This window comes from Scardinius erythrophthalmus (genome assembly GCF_964197995.2).
Source record: "Scardinius erythrophthalmus genome assembly, chromosome: 25".
Taxonomy (NCBI): Eukaryota; Metazoa; Chordata; class Actinopteri; order Cypriniformes; family Leuciscidae; genus Scardinius; species Scardinius erythrophthalmus.
Window position 1 is genome coordinate 31888724 of NC_138245.1, and position 20000 is coordinate 31908723.

General features: G+C 36.1%; 3 protein-coding genes across 5 annotated transcripts in view; 2 read left to right on the forward strand and 1 right to left on the reverse strand.

Annotated features, from left to right (window-relative positions):
• orc2 (origin recognition complex, subunit 2) overlaps positions 1 to 6798 on the forward strand; it is a 13577-nt gene extending 6779 nt beyond the window's left edge. Inside the window, exons 13-16 of one of the 2 annotated variants that reach the window (XM_081357302.1) lie at positions 1135 to 1306; positions 2177 to 2238; positions 2318 to 2436; positions 6467 to 6798. In XM_081357302.1, the coding sequence (XP_081213428.1) occupies positions 1135 to 1306; positions 2177 to 2238; positions 2318 to 2436; positions 6467 to 6550 (437 nt within the window). In that variant the 3' untranslated portion in view covers positions 6551 to 6798. The remainder of the gene's footprint in view (positions 1 to 1134; positions 1307 to 2176; positions 2239 to 2317; positions 2437 to 6466) is intronic. The other variant, XM_081357303.1, reaches the window with a different exon arrangement.
• On the reverse strand, positions 6742 to 17275 carry cfap410 (cilia and flagella associated protein 410). Its single transcript, XM_081357332.1, has 7 exons — positions 17126 to 17275; positions 16939 to 16957; positions 15695 to 15741; positions 15100 to 15332; positions 14057 to 14204; positions 13885 to 13975; positions 6742 to 7546 (listed from the first exon to the last, which is right to left on the reverse strand). The coding sequence occupies exons 1-7, from the start codon at positions 17200 to 17202 to the stop codon at positions 7412 to 7414; spliced, it is 750 nt and encodes a 249-aa protein (XP_081213458.1). The 5' UTR covers positions 17203 to 17275; the 3' UTR covers positions 6742 to 7411.
• Positions 17276 to 18243: 968 nt separating this feature from the next.
• The window catches only part of pfklb (phosphofructokinase, liver b), a 20550-nt gene continuing 18793 nt past the window's right edge, over positions 18244 to 20000 (forward strand). Inside the window, exons 1-3 of one of the 2 annotated variants that reach the window (XM_081357290.1) lie at positions 18244 to 18693; positions 19045 to 19118; positions 19663 to 19740. In XM_081357290.1, the coding sequence (XP_081213416.1) occupies positions 19047 to 19118; positions 19663 to 19740 (150 nt within the window). In that variant the 5' untranslated portion in view covers positions 18244 to 18693; positions 19045 to 19046. The remainder of the gene's footprint in view (positions 18694 to 19044; positions 19119 to 19662; positions 19741 to 20000) is intronic. The other variant, XM_081357289.1, reaches the window with a different exon arrangement.

The window sequence follows — 20000 nt, forward strand, 5'->3', positions numbered from 1 at the left end:
AATTGCAAGATATAAATTAAATGCAATAGCGAGAAAAAAATGTCAGAATTGTAAGTTATAAACTTGTAATCGTGAGAAAAAACTTCAGAATTTAGAAAATTAAATGTGTAAATGTGAGGGAAAAAAGTCTGAATTACGAGTTATAAATTAAACGCAATAGCAAGAAAAAATATCAGATTTGCGAGATATAAACTTGCATTTGCAAGAAAAAATGTCAGAATCGCAGGAAAATAAACTTGCAATATCGAGAAATATTGCTAAATTTGCGTGTTATAAGCTTGCGAGAAAGAAACCCTCAGAATTGCGGAAAAATTAAACTTGCAATTGCTGAAAAATTTTCAGAATCGTGCAGTTGTGAGGAAATAAGTGAGAATTGCAAGATATAAATTAAACGCAATGGCAAGAAAAATGTCACAATTGAGAAAATATATTTTTTTAATAGTTTATTTTGAAGAAATAAACTTGTATAGCATCAGAATTGCAAGAGATAAATTAAATACAATAGCGAGAATTTTTTTTAGAATTGCGAAAATTAAACGTGTAAGGAAAAAAGTCAGAATTGCGAGTTATAAATTAAACGCAATAGCGAGAAAAAATATCAGAATTGTGAGATTAACTTGCATTCGCAAGTTACGTTACGATAAAAACGTCAGAATTGTGGGGGGAAAAACTCGCAATTGTGAGAAATATTGCTGAATTGCGAAAATTAAATGTGCTAATATCTTCAGAATTGTGAGATATAAATGGAATGCAATAAGCGGGAAATAATGTCTGAGTTGTGAGAAAAAAACCCATCAGAATTGCGAAAAAATAAACTTGCAATTGCGAGAAATGTTAGAATTGCTAAAATTACACTTGAAATTGTGAAGAAAAAAGTCAGAAATGTGAGTTATAAACTCTGAATCCCAAGAAACAAAGTCAGAATTGTGATATAAAAAGTGTCAATTACTTTGTTTTTTGATTCTGTGGCAGAAGCAATCTTCCATAGACACTGATATAATGGCCTTGTAATGTTGAGTAGATGGAGATGAATCTCATCCCTGATGCTGTCTGTAATAACCCCTGGTGTGTGTGTGTGTGTGTGTGTGTGTGTGTGTGTGTGTGTGTGTGTGTGTGTGTGTGTGTGTGTTTCAGTCTGGGACCAGGCGAAGATGAGCATGTTCAACTGGCTGTGGTACGAAACCACGACGTACCTGCCGTACGCTGAGGAGACATCGTACGAGAACTCTCTGCTCGTGCGCCAGACGGGGGCGCTAGCGCTCAGCTCTCTCACACACGTGCTGCGCAGCCTCACGCCCAACGCCAGGTGACGACACTAGCCTCAGTCACAGTCAGGACATTCACAAATCAAACGCACGTACAGATCATACACTGTATAAAACACTGGGCGTAGTGTGTTTGACGTCACCCGTAGTGTTTCTGAAGAGCGCTTCTGAAGCCCAAAGTGGGCGGAGCCGGTCGCCATCTTGGCAGCGTCACTCGCGGATAGTGAAAATGAAAATGTGCAGCGAGGCGGATTAGCTGAGGTGACGCTAACAGACAGCAGTCAAACGGCTAGCAGTGACATCAGCGGCAATACACCTGTCACTCAAGTGGCCACGCCCTTAATTATGCAGAACTTTAAGGCTTAATATAATTTAAATGGATGAGTTATAAAAGAGTTCACCCCCTCACTGTCGTCCTGAAGGGCAAAATTAGCAATATAGACCAAAACTACTTTTTGCACCAGACTGTAAACATGTTGTTTTCTGCTGTAAAGTTGGCCATTTTAACACAGGGGTTTATGGGATTGAGTCTCTTCTGCAGCCGGCCTCTAGTGGCCAGTGGATGAACTGCAGTTTAAGACACTTCAGTGTTAGATTGAAGAGTGTTGTGGTGTGTGTGTGTGTGTGTGTGTGTGTGTGTGTGTGTGTGTGTGTGTGTGTTTGTGTGTGTGTGTGTGTGTGTGAGAGACTGGAAGGTTGCCGCTAAGTACAGACTGATTTCATGCTGCTTCTGAAGTAAATCTGGATTTATAAAGGCAGAAATTGACATTCGGATGAAAAGCATGTTTTAACTTTTTGCAGTCATACACCAGTAATTAAAACAATCCAATATTGATTATAAAAATGTGAACAAAAATAGAACAATGGTAATTTTTGTATAGTATGATATAATAATTGTTTGTAAATTGCAGAGGAATCTTCAGATTACTGGCGGAGTTTCAGCTGGAGAACAAGGACAATCCTGCGTACACGGGTAAACCACCGTCACTGCCACTGTTCATTTATAATCAACTCCTGCGTGTTAGAACTTCATTGTTTTGTTGTTTGTTCAGGATTGTCTTTCCAGGATTTCTACCAGCGCTGTCGCGAGTCTTTCCTGGTGAACAGTGACATCACTCTGCGCACGCAACTCACCGAGTTCAGAGATCACAAACTCATCCGAACCAAGAAGGTCAGAACTCGCCTGTCCTGTTCATATGTGCAGAAATGATTTACTCATGATTTACTCACCCTCAAGTCATTCTAGATGTATATGATATTATTCTTTCAGACGAACACAATCAGAGTTATATAAAAAAAAAAATCCTGAATCTTCCCAGCTTTATAATGGGAGTGAATGGGTGTATTTTTTAGGAAGTCTATCATAAAGTGCTCCACACGTCTCTGGCGGGTTAATAAAGGCCTTCTGAAGTGAAGCTATGCACACTTTTATGATGGACAGATGCACTTTTATGATGGACAGATGCACTTTTATGATGGACAGATGCACTTTTATGATGGACAGATGCACTTTTATGATGGACAGATGCACTTTTATGATGGATAGATGCACTTTTATGATGAATAGACACTTTTATGATGGACATGCACTTTTATGATGGACAGATGCACTTTTATGATGGACAGATGCATTTTTATGATGATAGATGCACTTTTATGATGGACGGATGCACTTTTATGATGGACAGATGCACTTTTATGATGGACAGATGCACTTTTATGATGATAGATGGACTTTTATGATGGATAGATGCACTTTTATGATGGACAGATGCACTTTTATGATGATAGATGGACTTTTATGATGGACAGATGCACTTTTATGATGGACGGATGCACTTTTATGATGGACAGATGCACTTTTATGATGGACAGATGCACTTTTATGATGATAGATGGACTTATGATGGATAGATGCACTTTTATGATGGACGGATGCACTTTTATGATGGACAGATGCACTTTTATGATGGACAGATGCACTTTTATGATGATAGATGGACTTTTATGATGGATAGATGCACTTTTATGATGGACGGATGCACTTTTATGATGGACAGATGCACTTTTATGATGGACAGATGCACTTTTATGATGGATAGATGCACTTTTATGATGAATAGACACTTTTATGATGGACATGCACTTTTATGATGGACAGATGCACTTTTATGATGGACAGATGCACTTTTATGATGGACAGATGCACTTTTATGATGGACAGATGCACTTTTATGATGATAGATGGACTTTTATGATGGACGGATGCACTTTTATGATGGACAGATGCACTTTTATGATGGACAGATGCACTTTTATGATGATAGATGGACTTTTATGATGGATAGATGCACTTTTATGATGGACAGATGCACTTTTATGATGGACGGATGCACTTTTATGATGATAGATGGACTTTTATGATGGATAGATGCACTTTTATGATGGACAGATGCACTTTTATGATGATAGATGGACTTTTATGATGGACAGATGCACTTTTATGATGGACGGATGCACTTTTATGATGGACAGATGCACTTTTATGATGGACAGATGCACTTTTATGATGGACGGATGCACTTTTATGATGATAGATGGACTTTTATGATGGATAGATGCACTTTTATGATGGACAGATGCACTTTTATGATGGACAGATGCACTTTTATGATGGACAGATGCACTTTTATGATGATAGATGGACTTTTATGATGGATAGATGCACTTTTATGATGGACAGATGCACTTTTATGATGGACAGATGCACTTTTATGATGATAGATGGACTTTTATGATGGATAGATGCACTTTTATGATGATAGATGCACTTTTATGATGGACGGATGCACTTTTATGATGGACAGATGCACTTTTATGATGGACAGATGCACTTTTATGATGATAGATGGACTTTTATGATGGATAGATGCACTTTTATGATGGACAGATGCACTTTTATGATGATAGATGGACTTTTATGATGGACAGATGCACTTTTATGATGGACGGATGCACTTTTATGATGGACAGATGCACTTTTATGATGGACAGATGCACTTTTATGATGATAGATGGACTTATGATGGATAGATGCACTTTTATGATGGACGGATGCACTTTTATGATGGACAGATGCACTTTTATGATGGACAGATGCACTTTTATGATGATAGATGGACTTTTATGATGGATAGATGCACTTTTATGATGGACAGATGCACTTTTATGATGATAGATGGACTTTTATGATGGATAGATGCACTTATATGATGGACAGATGCACTTTTATGATGATAGATGGACTTTTATGATGGATAGATGCACTTTTATGATGGACAGATGCACTTTTATGATGATAGATGGACTTTTATGATGGACAGATGCACTTTTATGATGGACGGATGCACTTTTATGATGGACAGATGCACTTTTATGATGGACAGATGCACTTTTATGATGATAGATGGACTTATGATGGATAGATGCACTTTTATGATGGACGGATGCACTTTTATGATGGACAGATGCACTTTTATGATGGACAGATGCACTTTTATGATGATAGATGGACTTTTATGATGGATAGATGCACTTTTATGATGGACAGATGCACTTTTATGATGATAGATGGACTTTTATGATGGATAGATGCACTTTTATGATGGACGGATGCACTTTTATGATGGACAGATGCACTTTTATGATGGATAGATGCACTTATGATGATAGATGCACTTTTATGATGGACAGATGCACTTTTATGATGGATAGATGCACTTATGATGATAGATGCACTTTTATGATGGACAGATGCACTTTTATGATGGATAGATGCACTTTTATGATGGACAGATGCACTTTTATGATGATAGATGCACTTTTATGATGGACAGATGCACTTTTATGATGGATAGATGCACTTTTATGATGGACAGATGCACTTTTATGATGATAGATGCACTTTTATGATGGATAGATGCACTTTTATGATGGACAGATGCACTTTTATGATGGACGGATGCACTTTTATGATGGATAGATGCACTTTTATGATGGACAGATGCACTTTTATGATGGACGGATGCACTTTTATGATGGACAGATGCACTTTTATGATGGATAGATGCACTTATGATGATAGATGCACTTTTATGATGGATAGATGCACTTTTATGATGGACAGATGCACTTTTATGATGATAGATGCACTTTTATGATGGATAGATGCACTTTTATGATGGACAGATGCACTTTTATGATGGACGGATGCACTTTTATGATGGACAGATGCACTTTTATGATGGATAGATGCACTTATGATGATAGATGCACTTTTATGATGGACAGATGCACTTTTATGATGGATAGATGCACTTTTATGATGGACAGATGCACTTTTATGATGATAGATGCACTTTTATGATGGATAGATGCACTTTTATGATGGACAGATGCACTTTTATGATGGACGGATGCACTTTTATGATAGACAGATGCACTTTTATGATGGACAGATGCACTTTTATGATGATAGATGGACTTATGATGGATAGATGCACTTTTATGATGGACGGATGCACTTTTATGATGGACAGATGCACTTTTATGATGGACAGATGCACTTTTATGATGGACAGATGCACTTTTATGATGGACAGATGCACTTTTATGATGGATAGATGCACTTTTATGATGATAGATGGACTTTTATGATGGACAGATGCACTTTTATGATGATAGATGCACTTTTATGATGGATAGATGCACTTATGATGATAGATGCACTTTTATGATGGATAGATGCACTTTTATGATGATAGATGGACTTTTATGATGGATAGATGCACTTTTATGATGGACGGATGCACTTTTATGATGGACGGATGCACTTTTATGATGGATAGACGCACTTTTATGATGGACAGATGCACTTTTATCATGGATGGATGACTTTTATGATGGACGGATGCACTTTTATCATGGATGGATGACTTTTATGGACTTACAAAACAATATACCCATTCACTGCCATTATAAAGCTTGGAAGAGCCAGGACATTTTTTTTAATATAACTTAGATTGTATTCGTCTGGAAGAAGAATGTCATAAACACATAGGATGGGTTGAGGGTGAGTAAATCATGGGCTAATTTTCATTTTTGGGTGAACTATCTCTTTAAAGCAGCGTTATTTGTGTCAGGGCGCCGACGGGGTGGAATATCTCCTCATTCCAGTGGATAACGGGACCCTGACTGACTTTCTGGAGAAAAACGATGTGGAATGAAACCTGGAAGACGTCACGTGAATGGCACCTGATCTTTCTGATAAATAACATGTCAACTTTGTATCATAAATGATTTGATTTCGTGCTTCATGTTCAAGGAAACATGTCAGATTTAGGGTTTAAGCGACACTTAATCATGTACAGTATTCTGTAAAATTGTGTAGGATCATGATGGAAAAATAAATATTCTTGTGCATCTGAATTTATTTACATAGAAAAATACATTCTCGTATGTATTATTTCAACACAAAATGTTGTTCCACTTCATTTAGATCATTACAAAGCAAAACATTTTCTCCAAAACAGGAGTTTGAACAGCGAAAGGCAACTTGGTAACAATCACAAGTGAGCATGAAAGATTCAAACAAACTAAAGCTTTTACATTATTCATTCGTTTTATCCCATACAGGAAGTGATCTGAAGTACCGCAGTGTTTAAAGTGACCATGAAGTGTTAATATCTGAGACATTCTGCCTTGAGCATAAAAACAAATAACTCAAGACATTTATTATAGAACACTTTACAATAAGGTTTCGTTTATTAACATAAAACGCATTCGTTAAAATTAACTATAATTTTACAGCATTTAATATTCTTAAAGTTAACTTCAGCATAAACGAATAGTTTTTTAAATAAGTTAATATTAACATTAGTTAATGCACTGTGAACTAACATGAACTCTATTTTTACTAACATTAACAAACAAATGCAGTAAGGAATATATTGCTCATGTTAGCAAATGCATTAACAAATAAAACCTTATTGTAAAGTGTTACTGAAATATGTATAAATGTGTCGTTTTCCGAATATGAAGTGTTTGCTCATGGGCCGCTGGTGTAAAGGTGTTTTCCGCTGGCGAGTTCATGAGCAGACGGGAGATTTCTCTCTCTGTCGACTGCGGGATCTGAGTTTGCTCTCTGTGACTGACTGAACGATTTTCAGCTCCTCGACGTCCAAATCCTTCAGCAGGAGAAGAACGGCCTCTAATGTGTGACACTGAAACCAGGAACAACACAGATGAGTTACATATGAGCAGTGTTGGGGGTAACACAGTACTAGTAACATGTATTACACAATCAGATTACTTTTAATGTAACGAGTAAAGTAACGCATCACAAGTAACATGCATTATGTAATCAGATTACTTTTGATCTAACGAGTAAAGCAACACATCACAAGTAACATGCATTATGTAATCAGATTACTTTTAATGTAACGAGTAAAGTAACGCATCACAAGTAACATGCTTTATGTAATTAGATTACTTTTGATGTAACGAGTAAAGTAACGCATCACAAGTAACATGCATTATGTAATCAGATTACTTTTGATCTAACGAGTAAAGTAACGCATCACAAGTAACATGCATTATGTAATCAGATTACTTTTAATGTAACGAGTAAAGTAACATATCACAAGTAACATGCATTATGTAATCAGATTACTTTTGATCTAACGAGTAAAGCAACGCATCACAAGTAACATGCATTATGTAATCAGATTACTTTTGATGTAACGAGTAAAGTAACGCATCACAAGTAACATGCATTATGTAATCAGATTACTTTTAATGTAACGAGTAAAGTAACGCATCACAAGTAACATGCATTATGTAATCAGATTACTTTTGATCTAACGAGTAAAGCAACACATCACAAGTAACATGCATTATGTAATCAGATTACTTTTAATGTAACGAGTAAAGTAACGCATCACAAGTAACATGCATTATGTAATCAGATTACTTTTGATCTAACGAGTAAAGCAACACATCACAAGTAACATGCATTATGTAATCAGATTACTTTTAATGTAACGAGTAAAGTAACGCATCACAAGTAACATGCTTTATGTAATTAGATTACTTTTGATGTAACGAGTAAAGTAACGCATCACAAGTAACATGCATTATGTAATCAGATTACTTTTGATCTAACGAGTAAAGTAACGCATCACAAGTAACATGCATTATGTAATCAGATTACTTTTAATGTAACGAGTAAAGTAACGCATCACAAGTAACATGCTTTATGTAATTAGATTACTTTTGATGTAACGAGTAAAGTAACGCATCACAAGTAACATGCATTATGTAATCAGATTACTTTTAATGTAACGAGTAAAGTAACGCATCACAAGTAACATGCATTATGTAATCAGATTACTTTTGATCTAACGAGTAAAGCAACACATCACAAGTAACATGCATTATGTAATCAGATTACTTTTAATGTAACGAGTAAAGTAACGCATCACAAGTAACATGCTTTATGTAATTAGATTACTTTTGATGTAACGAGTAAAGTAACGCATCACAAGTAACATGCATTATGTAATCAGATTACTTTTGATCTAACGAGTAAAGTAACGCATCACAAGTAACATGCATTATGTAATCAGATTACTTTTAATGTAACGAGTAAAGTAACGCATCACAAGTAACATGCATTATGTAATCAGATTACTTTTGATCTAACGAGTAAAGCAACACATCACAAGTAACATGCTTTATGTAATTAGATTACTTTTGATGTAACGAGTAAAGCAACACATCACAAGTAACATGCTTTATGTAATTAGATTACTTTTGATGTAACGAGTAAAGTAACGCATCACAAGTAACATGCATTATGTAATCAGATTACTTTTGATCTAACGAGTAAAGCAACACATCACAAGTAACATGCTTTATGTAATTAGATTACTTTTGATGTAACGAGTAAAGTAACGCATCACAAGTAACATGCATTATGTAATCAGATTACTTTTAATGTAACGAGTAAAGTAACGCATCACAAGTAACATGCATTATGTAATCAGATTACTTTTGATCTAACGAGTAAAGCAACACATCACAAGTAACATGCATTATGTAATCAGATTACTTTTAATGTAACGAGTAAAGTAACGCATCACAAGTAACATGCTTTATGTAATTAGATTACTTTTGATGTAACGAGTAAAGTAACGCATCACAAGTAACATGCATTATGTAATCAGATTACTTTTGATCTAACGAGTAAAGTAACGCATCACAAGTAACATGCATTATGTAATCAGATTACTTTTAATGTAACGAGTAAAGTAACGCATCACAAGTAACATGCTTTATGTAATTAGATTACTTTTGATGTAACGAGTAAAGTAACGCATCACAAGTAACATGCATTATGTAATTAGATTACTTTTGATGTAACGAGTAAAGCAACACATCACAAGTAACATGCTTTATGTAATTAGATTACTTTTGATGTAACGAGTAAAGTAACGCATCACAAGTAACATGCATTATGTAATCAGATTACTTTTGATCTAACGAGTAAAGCAACACATCACAAGTAACATGCTTTATGTAATTAGATTACTTTTGATGTAACGAGTAAAGTAACGCATCACAAGTAACATGCATTATGTAATCAGATTACTTTTGATCTAACGAGTAAAGTAACGCATCACAAGTAACATGCATTATGTAATCAGATTACTTTTAATGTAACGAGTAAAGTAACGCATCACAAGTAACATGCTTTATGTAATTAGATTACTTTTGATCTAACGAGTAAAGTAACGCATCACAAGTAACATGCATTATGTAATTAGATTACTTTTGATGTAACGAGTAAAGCAACACATCACAAGTAACATGCTTTATGTAATTAGATTACTTTTGATGTAACGAGTAAAGTAACGCATCACAAGTAACATGCATTATGTAATCAGATTACTTTTGATCTAACGAGTAAAGCAACACATCACAAGTAACATGCTTTATGTAATTAGATTACTTTTGATGTAACGAGTAAAGTAACGCATCACAAGTAACATGCATTATGTAATCAGATTACTTTTAATGTAACGAGTAAAGTAACGCATCACAAGTAACATGCATTATGTAATCAGATTACTTTTGATCTAACGAGTAAAGCAACACATCACAAGTAACATGCATTATGTAATCAGATTACTTTTAATGTAACGAGTAAAGTAACGCATCACAAGTAACATGCTTTATGTAATTAGATTACTTTTGATGTAACGAGTAAAGTAACGCATCACAAGTAACATGCATTATGTAATCAGATTACTTTTGATCTAACGAGTAAAGTAACGCATCACAAGTAACATGCTTTATGTAATCAGATTACTTTTGATCTAACGAGTAAAGCAACACATCACAAGTAACATGCTTTATGTAATTAGATTACTTTTGATGTAACGAGTAAAGTAACGCATCACAAGTAACATGCATTATGTAATCAGATTACTTTTAATGTAACGAGTAAAGTAACGCATCACAAGTAACATGCATTATGTAATCAGATTACTTTTGATCTAACGAGTAAAGCAACACATCACAAGTAACATGCATTATGTAATCAGATTACTTTTAATGTAACGAGTAAAGTAACGCATCACAAGTAACATGCTTTATGTAATTAGATTACTTTTGATGTAACGAGTAAAGTAACGCATCACAAGTAACATGCATTATGTAATCAGATTACTTTTGATCTAACGAGTAAAGTAACGCATCACAAGTAACATGCATTATGTAATCAGATTACTTTTAATGTAACGAGTAAAGTAACGCATCACAAGTAACATGCTTTATGTAATTAGATTACTTTTGATGTAACGAGTAAAGTAACGCATCACAAGTAACATGCATTATGTAATCAGATTACTTTTGATCTAACGAGTAAAGTAACGCATCACAAGTAACATGCATTATGTAATCAGATTACTTTTGATGTAACGAGTAAAGTAACGCATCACAAGTAACATGCATTATAGGGCTGCACGATTAACCTTTATCGCATCGATATTGAGGTTTTAACTCCCGCAATAACCTAACCTCAGGAGTCTGAGGTTTTTTCCCCCACCTCTGACATTTGAGTGACAAACCTATTAGCCAATCAAAATGGTCGAATCTCGCGTTCCTGGCTTGCTGGCCAATTAGAAATGGCAATGGAAAGTTACAAGGTTGTATGCAGTGCACCGTATTTCTGTCAGCAGCAAAGCAGCTAACACACAACGTGTAGGCTACCTCGAATTGTGCCAATAGAAAAAGCTTGTAACTGCGCAGAAATGGCGGAAATATGCGACCATTTTTTGAGAATGTGCGAGTTAAAATTTTATGTGGTCGCATTTGTGCGAGTGCATGGTCATGTAGCCTACTAAGTTAAATTCACGCATGAATTTTCTGCATTGAACTTGTTTTAGCGCCCGCCAAAGTGAATTTTTGTCCCGCCAAAGTATTATTTGATCGGTGAGTAATGTAGATGAACTGCTGCGCTTGTGAGTGACAGGGCGCATGTTTAACAGAACGAGCAGAGAGAGAGCCGGTCGCGCGCGCGCGCATTCTCTCTCTCTCTCTCTCTTCGGAGCCTGGCGAAAGTAAACAAGACTTCACAGTCTCCAAACTAAGCGCTGTCTTGCTCTCTCTCCCTCGCACAAAATAAATCGACACGGTGGTAAAAGGTCGGAAGACCAAAGTTTCATGTGGATCATTCGGAGATTTTTTTTTTCCCCCTGAATTACCGCTGGGTGTGAATTGTGCTAAATAAATTGAACTCAAAAGCGTCCCGGACATTTAACTGACAAAAAAAAAACTCTTTAATTAAACGAAAAAAATATCCAGTGATGAAATGTTTTCTGTGTTGACAGAAATCTTGGATGTCCATGTCCTAACTGCTGGGATAATCACACAACGCGCATGACACGTCCAATTCGCGAACTAATGACTCCTTTGAACCGATTCATTTTAATGAATGGTTAAAACAACTGATCTTTCCAACAGTGAACTCAGGAGACGTCTGAATCGGTGTATAACTAATCAGTAACACTTTACAATAAGGTTATATTTATTACATAAATTACATAAAAAGTACAGTTTTAAGCTTTAAAATAAATAAAACCAAAAAAATCGAAAATCGCACCGCAATCGCAATATTTGTCAGAAAAACCGCAATTAGGTTTTTTTCTCAAAATCGTGCAGCCCTAATGCATTATGTAATCAGATTACTTTTGATGTAACTAGTAAAGTAACGCATCACAAGTAACATGCATAATGTAATCAGATTACTTTTAATGTAACGAGTAAAGTAACGCATCACAAGTAACATGCATTATGTAATCTGATTACTTTTGATCTAACGAGTAAAGTAACGCATCACAAGTAACATGCTTTATGTAATTAGATTACTTTTGATGGAACGAGTAAAGTAATGCATCACAAGTAACATGCATTATGTAATCAGATTACTTTTGATGTAACTAGTAAAGTAACGCATCACAAGTAACATGCATAATGTAATCAGATTACTTTTAATGTAACGAGTAAAGTAACGCATCACAAGTAACATGCATTATGTAATCTGATTACTTTTGATCTAACGAGTAAAGTAACGCATCACAAGTAACGTATTACGCAATCAAATTACTTTTGATGGAACGAGTAAAGTAATGCATCACAAGTAACATGCATTATGTAATCAGATTACTTTTGATGTAACTAGTAAAGTAACGCATCACAAGTAACATGCATTATGTAATCTGATTACTTTTGATCTAACGAGTAAAGTAACGCATCACAAGTAACGTATTACGCAATCAAATTACTTTTGATGGAACGAGTAAAGTAATGCATCACAAGTAACATGCATTATGTAATCAGATTACTTTTGATGTAACTAGTAAAGTAACGCATCACAAGTAACATGCATAATGTAATCAGATTACTTTTGATCTAACAAGTAAAGTAACGCATCACAAGTAACATGCATTATGTAATCAGATTACTTTTGATCTAACGAGTAAAGTAACGCATCACAAGTAACATGCATTATGTAATCAGATTACTTTTGATGTAACGAGTAAAGTAACGCATCACAAGTAACACGTATTACGCAATCAAATTACTTTCGATGCAACAAGTAACACATTACAAGTAACGTGCACTACGCAATCAGAGTAATGTATTACTTTATCCATTTACACATTAATATTTGAGTTACTTTTCATAAAAAGTTACTTTTAACTACTTTTAACTTTTACTTTTTAACTAAATTACTTTTTAGTTTAATTTGCTTAAACATTTTCAAACTACTAAATCAAAATTCTCCAGGAAACGGACAAAAAGTACAAAAGTAACAAAACATTACTTTCAACTTTCCATTAAACGAGTTGTACAGTAGGTAATATAATCCATAATGTTAAGAACTCTGTTGTATGGCATACATAGCGAGGAAATATTCGAAGTGGTCAGAATGGTGTATTCAAATTCAAAATGGTGTGTGTTATAGAGTCTATGTTGAAATGAGCTGTGTTGGTACCTTCCTCCTGTCTCCGGCCTCTCTCGGGGACGACAGCGATGGAAACTTGTCTCTGGGCAGAAGCTTCATTCCCAGCTGAGCTCGAATCTTACTGCACAGAATCAGTGTGAGAGTGTGTGTTCAGCTCCACATCCACACAACACACACAGCAGAAACACAGGTCACATCTTACTTGGTTTCCTCCATGCTGTAATTAAGAGGGTCGGTCTCGGACTCTGCTTCTGTAAGGCCATTGGTTGAGCTGGTGGGGGCGGGGCCTGGAGGGCTCACAAGCTCCTCCCCTTCCTTTAATGCTTGTGCGAGTTCCTCCTCTGTAACAACTGACAGAACAAACTCATGAATATTCATATCTACAGTCAAACCAAAATTTATTCAGCATTTCTCACGTTATCTCAGTTTATTCGCTATAGTTTAGAGAATGGTGATAAAATATGAGCAGAACTCAGCTGACATTTGACTGGTTTTGTCCGTCCTTCTGTTAGACTGTCTCACACATGAATTATGTTGAATATCTGTCAGCTGTTAAATTTAACTACACAATTAGATAATACCAGTTTAGCTCAACCAGTGACCAAGCAATGCTTCATTTTGTTCAGTGTGTGTGTAAAAAGAGCATTAGCAATTAAAGACAACACACTTCAGCAAAACATGATCAGCTCAAAGTGTCTGAATCATTTCTGGTGCCAAATGTGTACTGGTAGAATGAAGAATATTACTACATATAATATGTCTCTGTTTACTTTATTTTGCTCTCCTCACTTATAAATGAACTATAGTGTCCTGATCACACTAGTGAAAAAATCAAAAATTAAATCTGGTGTCTGAATAATGTTTGGTTCGACTGTAAAGCCTAAACACTCTCTGTTACTGTAATCTCCTGTTCTCACTGTAATCTCTGTTACTGTAATCTCCTGTTCTCACTGTAATCTCTGTTACTGTAATCTCCTGTTCTCACTGTAATCTCTGTTACTGTAATCTCCTGTTCTCACTGTAATCTCTGTTACTGTACTCTCCTGTTCTCACTGTAATCTCTGTTACTGTAATCTCCTGTTCTCACTGTAATCTCTGTTACTGTAATCTCCTGTTCTCACTGTAAAGCGCTGTATAAATGAAGGAGACGTGACTGTATAAGCTTCAGGCTCTTGATTGTGGCATTTCTTTGAGGTTTAGAATCCAGTCTTCCTGTATTTCTCGTGCTAGCGTGTCTCAGCTCACCCTGGTTGTCTAGCTTGTGCAGTCCGGGCAGGGTCCTGATGACGGTCAGCCGGTACGTGTCCGGGTCAGTGGTGTAACAGCACGGGTTCTCCGCCAGCCACAGGACCTTCAGGTAACTCAGACCCCTCAGATGCCGGAGCTCACACAGCGAGTGGATGTCGTTGCGTCTCAGGTAGAGTTCGCTGAGATGCTGGCAGGACGAGATGTGCTCCAGAGACGAGATGTGGTTCGCACTGACAACAGAGAGACGCCGTAACACACAGTCAACTCAATCCACGTGTGTTTGTGCAGCGCTTTTCACAACACACACCGTCTCAAAGCAGCTTTACAGGAAGTGCACGAGTCCACATTACAGCTGATCTGATATCAGAGGAAGTGATGCATTTCAGAAATGCACATATACAAAATCACAGTTAGATTAAAATGTATTCATTTAAACAATGTCATAATTTAAGGCAGAAACACTGAGCTCATTTAAGTAATGAATACTTGTTTGTTAACAAATGATTATGACATTTAGAAAAATGTTGCGTGTAGATTCGGAGATATACGAGGAGATTTATAATCGCTTATTCCCTGAAAGCTCAAGACAAACCTCAGTGTGAGAACCTCGACATTAGGAATCTGCTCAAATATGGAGATCTGTGGAAAAATGAACACATAAACCTTACATTAATATGTACAGTGCACTGAATAAATGTCATATTATATAATAGAAGGGTATACAGTTGTAATCGAAATTAACCATTCACTTCTCTTAACGTTTTGGACTATTCTTTTGACCATATTTCTAAAATACAGTCAAACGTGACACTCATCAAACCTCGCCAGCTCAGATGTGTCGTGTGTTCTGGCTCTAGCACACCTGGTGCCGCTAATGAAGCCCTTGATGAGCGAGACGACCCCTGTTCTGCAGATCTGGGGGATTATATTCAGGTCTGAGACTGCAGAAGTCATTAAAAGTTGCATTTCCAGTTGAATTTGGGGAAACCATTTGAAACATTTGTTGTGTTGAGCTGTTTTAATCACTTCTGTTTGATTTGTTCATCGCTAACAGCTGAAAATCTGTGTATTTGGATTTTGCCAATAAACCTGATTTGTAATGGAGGTTGAATAATTTTGATTAAAATTGTACTATGGTATATGAATATGGAAATCATTCAGTATTACCAATGCTAACTATGAAAGCCTATTTACGCCACATAAAAAAATGAATCATACTTTTGTAAATCATAATAAATATAAAAAATAAAAAAATAATTAAAACAAAAAATACACACATATATATATATATATAAACAAACTTTTGTTAGATACGATTAATCGCGATTAATCTATTTGACAGCACTAAAATGATGACATTACAAAGTCATATTTCTAAGATGAAAATTGGAAATTAACATACTAAATCAAAATGATGACTTTATATCATAATTTCGACATTTTAATCTCGTAATTATGACATAAAAAATTATGTAGTGCTGTCAAATACACATATTATATACACAAACTTTTGTTAGATGCGATTAATCGATTCTAACCTAATCTATTTGACAGCACTAAAATGATGACATTAGAAAGTCATTTTCTAAGATGAAAATTGGAAATTAACAAACTATATCAATAATAATATAATTTCGACATTTTAATCTCGTAATTATGACCTGGTATGTCATAATTTTGACTTCATGTCACAATTAAGATTTACCAAAGCCTGATTGTTTTCTTGTGTGACAGAAATGGTCTTCCATAGATAACAGTGTTATAATATAATGTCATTTATTTTTAATATAATGGGATTTTAAACATTAAAAAGAAGAAAAAAGATTCAGTACTCACGTCTGTCAGATTACAGCCCCTGAAACACACGAATAAATTATTAGAGAATACAGTTATTCAGCAAATATCTTCATGTAAATCCACACTGAGGATAAACCCAACAACACAGACTAATGTGAAATGAAAATTTTTAATTAAACGACAGGTTTTCATGAGGCTAGCAGCTAACAAACCGCAGAAAACACACCAACAGTTTAATTTCTTCACACTTTCCAGGTCCGATGCTTTAGCCCGAGCCAGAACAAGTTTCCGGGTTAATTTCATGTTGATAAATATTAAGGTTTTGTTTGTAAGTGCGTCAATATTGATCCCGAATGCGTCTGGTGAACATCACATCTCTGCTTTCCGTAATCAGTCACTGCGCATGCGCGTCACTCCGCGTCTATGACAACAGCGCGTGTCCGCTCGCTCAGTTCACAGGAGCAACAGCAGAGGGCGACAAGACAACAACAACTGTTCGCCAGACATTAATAATGTTATTCCTAGTAAAGTTAAAATAAAAACTCACTTTAAAATAATAAATATGAAATGAGTTTATCAGTAAGTTTAAAGAAGGGGTTTCTCCATTATGCTGTTTTTGTAAAGAGGAAACATAAACAATTGTACATTTATTTTTTAGTTGTAATAAATATCAAATTATTTTGGTCCAAAGTTTCTGTTTATTTTTGAGGTGTTTTACACATTTGTCACTATAACTGATATAATGGTCTTGTTTGTGGATTGTGAAACCGGTTTGCTGGAAATGGATAATATAACTAAAATTGTAATTTTATTTGGGAAATATCATATACATAAAGCAAAATGTATGTTAACTGCACTAAATGGTGGAATATTTCCCACTGTTTTTTTACGACTCTCTGACTTCAATACAGAAGACATCTCAGCTGTGGGAAAGGATAGGCTATTGATGTACTAGATGTATGATTTATTTATTTTTATACAAAATGCAGAATTGTGATATTACTTTTTTATAAATTCAAGTGTTTTGTATGACTCTGTATTACCGTTTTCGCATAATAATGCTTAAGGGTTACAGAAGAGGTTCATGTTTTTCCATTGTCTCTCACTAAATATTACATTAATATTTCAACTCATTAACTTTTTACGTTTAAAACATTACACATTATGTCATGAAATGAACTGCTTCAGTCAGCATTAGTTCAGTCTCATGGTCAGTTCTCCATTGCATTAATTGTTTCATTACTCAGTTTAAGTCCAATATCTATTCGATCATATTAATATTCGTCTAATTGTGGAGATAATTCGAAAACGAGCAGAAAAGTGTAGCTCGAGGCGGGAGCGCGCAGAACAATCAAGAGGCGGAGCCAGGCGCGCGTACGTGCGCGCCGCCGACACAATTCGTGCGCTACGTGCGGTGAATGTCAGAAGCTTTGAACTGGGAACCAGTGCGAGTGTTTTTCCTCTGTTGCGGGTTTATATTAGTGATCTTCCATCATGCATGTGGACTTTGAGAAGCTGCGGATGAGCGGCGCGGGGAAAGCCATCGCGGTCCTGACCAGCGGCGGGGACGCGCAGGGTAAACAACATCACCATCATAAAAGCGTTATGGACAAACATTCTGGACAAAGAGCGTTTCGGACGCGAGAGTGCGCGTCTCACACATTGTTCACTTTCAGTTCATCTGCATGCAAGCAATGTGTAAATATAGAAACGTGTCTTACAGTTGTAGAGGAATCCACTCGTGCAAACACTGAAACTCCTGCACTGCATGCGAATGCGATACTAATGCAAAAGGTGTATTTTGTGTCATTTCCTGATTTTCTGAGTTCTTTCTGTGTTAAATGAGAGTATCTGGGGCAGAAGTAATGCATGAATGACTGTTATGTAACTTATTTGGGCAGCACTTTCTGTCACGTCTAGCCAGTGTGTTCTTCTGCTGCTCTTGTTTGTTCCTGAAATTGTTTGCTCGTTAAATTGGCTCTGCATGTTGTGTGTGTTGCCAGATTGCATTGTGCATTGCATACACAGTTTGTCAAATCATGTACCGGTAGTTGTTGCATTAAACACTAATGCACTAATGTCTTTATGCATTAAATGCATTTTGGTGTGTGTGTGTGTGTGTGTGTGTGTGTGTGATTTCTGCAGGTATGAATGCTGCTGTTCGAGCTGTAACACGCATGGGCATCTTTGTAGGCGCCAAAGTCTACCTGATCTATGAGGTAGGAGCTCCTGCTGGGCGAGAGACACTGAGAGCTTGTGGGATTCTCTCTCTCTCTCTCTCTCTCTCTCTCTCTCTCTCTCTCTCTCTCTCTCTCTCTCTCTCTCTCTCTCTCTCACACACACAATCTCTCAAATTAAAATAATTCAAAATGTGCTTTATTGGCATGACAGTTGTTTCAATGTATTGCCAAAGTATTTCCAATCATAGTACATATACATACATTAAAAAGTAAAGTAGAATAATTAATCTCTCTCTCTCTCTCAAGTTTTGGGAAAAAAAGGGCAACTTGTTGTTTAGGCAACAAACCCTTTGTTATTGGAAAAGCGAAAATGTCTTTTTATCTGACTAGAAAGGAAAAAATAGGTGAAGTTGGTCAGGAAGTAGTACAAGTTTTTAAGAGTAAGAATTAGATTTTTTATTTTATGAAACTTCTGCTGGGCGAGAGACACTGAGAGCTTGTGTGATTCTAACCTCTCTCTCTCTCTCTCTCTCTCTCTCTCTCTCTCTCTCTCTCTCTCTCTCTCTCGCTCTCTCTCTCTCAGGGTTATCAAGGCCTGGTTGATGGAGGAGATCATATCAAACTCGCCAACTGGCAGAGCGTCACCAACATCATTCAGCTTGTAAGTCTGAGACACTTGAGTTCATCTTCATTTGATCATGAAGAAGCTCCAGTTCTTCTCTATATCAGTGTCTGTGTTCCTGAACTCCTGAAACGCCTCCATTGTATCTTGAGTTTCTTCCGGGAACGAACACGGCACAATATTCCTCATTATAATAATTCATGCGTAGAATAAAGGGGCGGGGCCTGGTTGAATAAAGGGGCCTGGTTGAGTTAGTTAGTAGTGTGTTAAACTGACGGTTATGGAAAGGGGCGGGACAT

Excerpts from the sequence above, each read along its gene's own strand:
- cfap410 (XM_081357332.1), bottom strand. The coding sequence starts at position 17,202 with ATGAAATTAACCCGGAAACTTGTTCTGGCTCGGGCTAAAGCATCGGAC. Across the intron at positions 15,333-15,694 it reads GTCGAGGTTCTCACACTGAG|TGCGAACCACATCTCGTCTC; the intron begins GTTTGTCTTGAG and ends CTCTGTTGTCAG. Across the intron at positions 14,205-15,099 it reads GCACAAGCTAGACAACCAGG|TTGTTACAGAGGAGGAACTC; the intron begins GTGAGCTGAGAC and ends TTGTTCTGTCAG.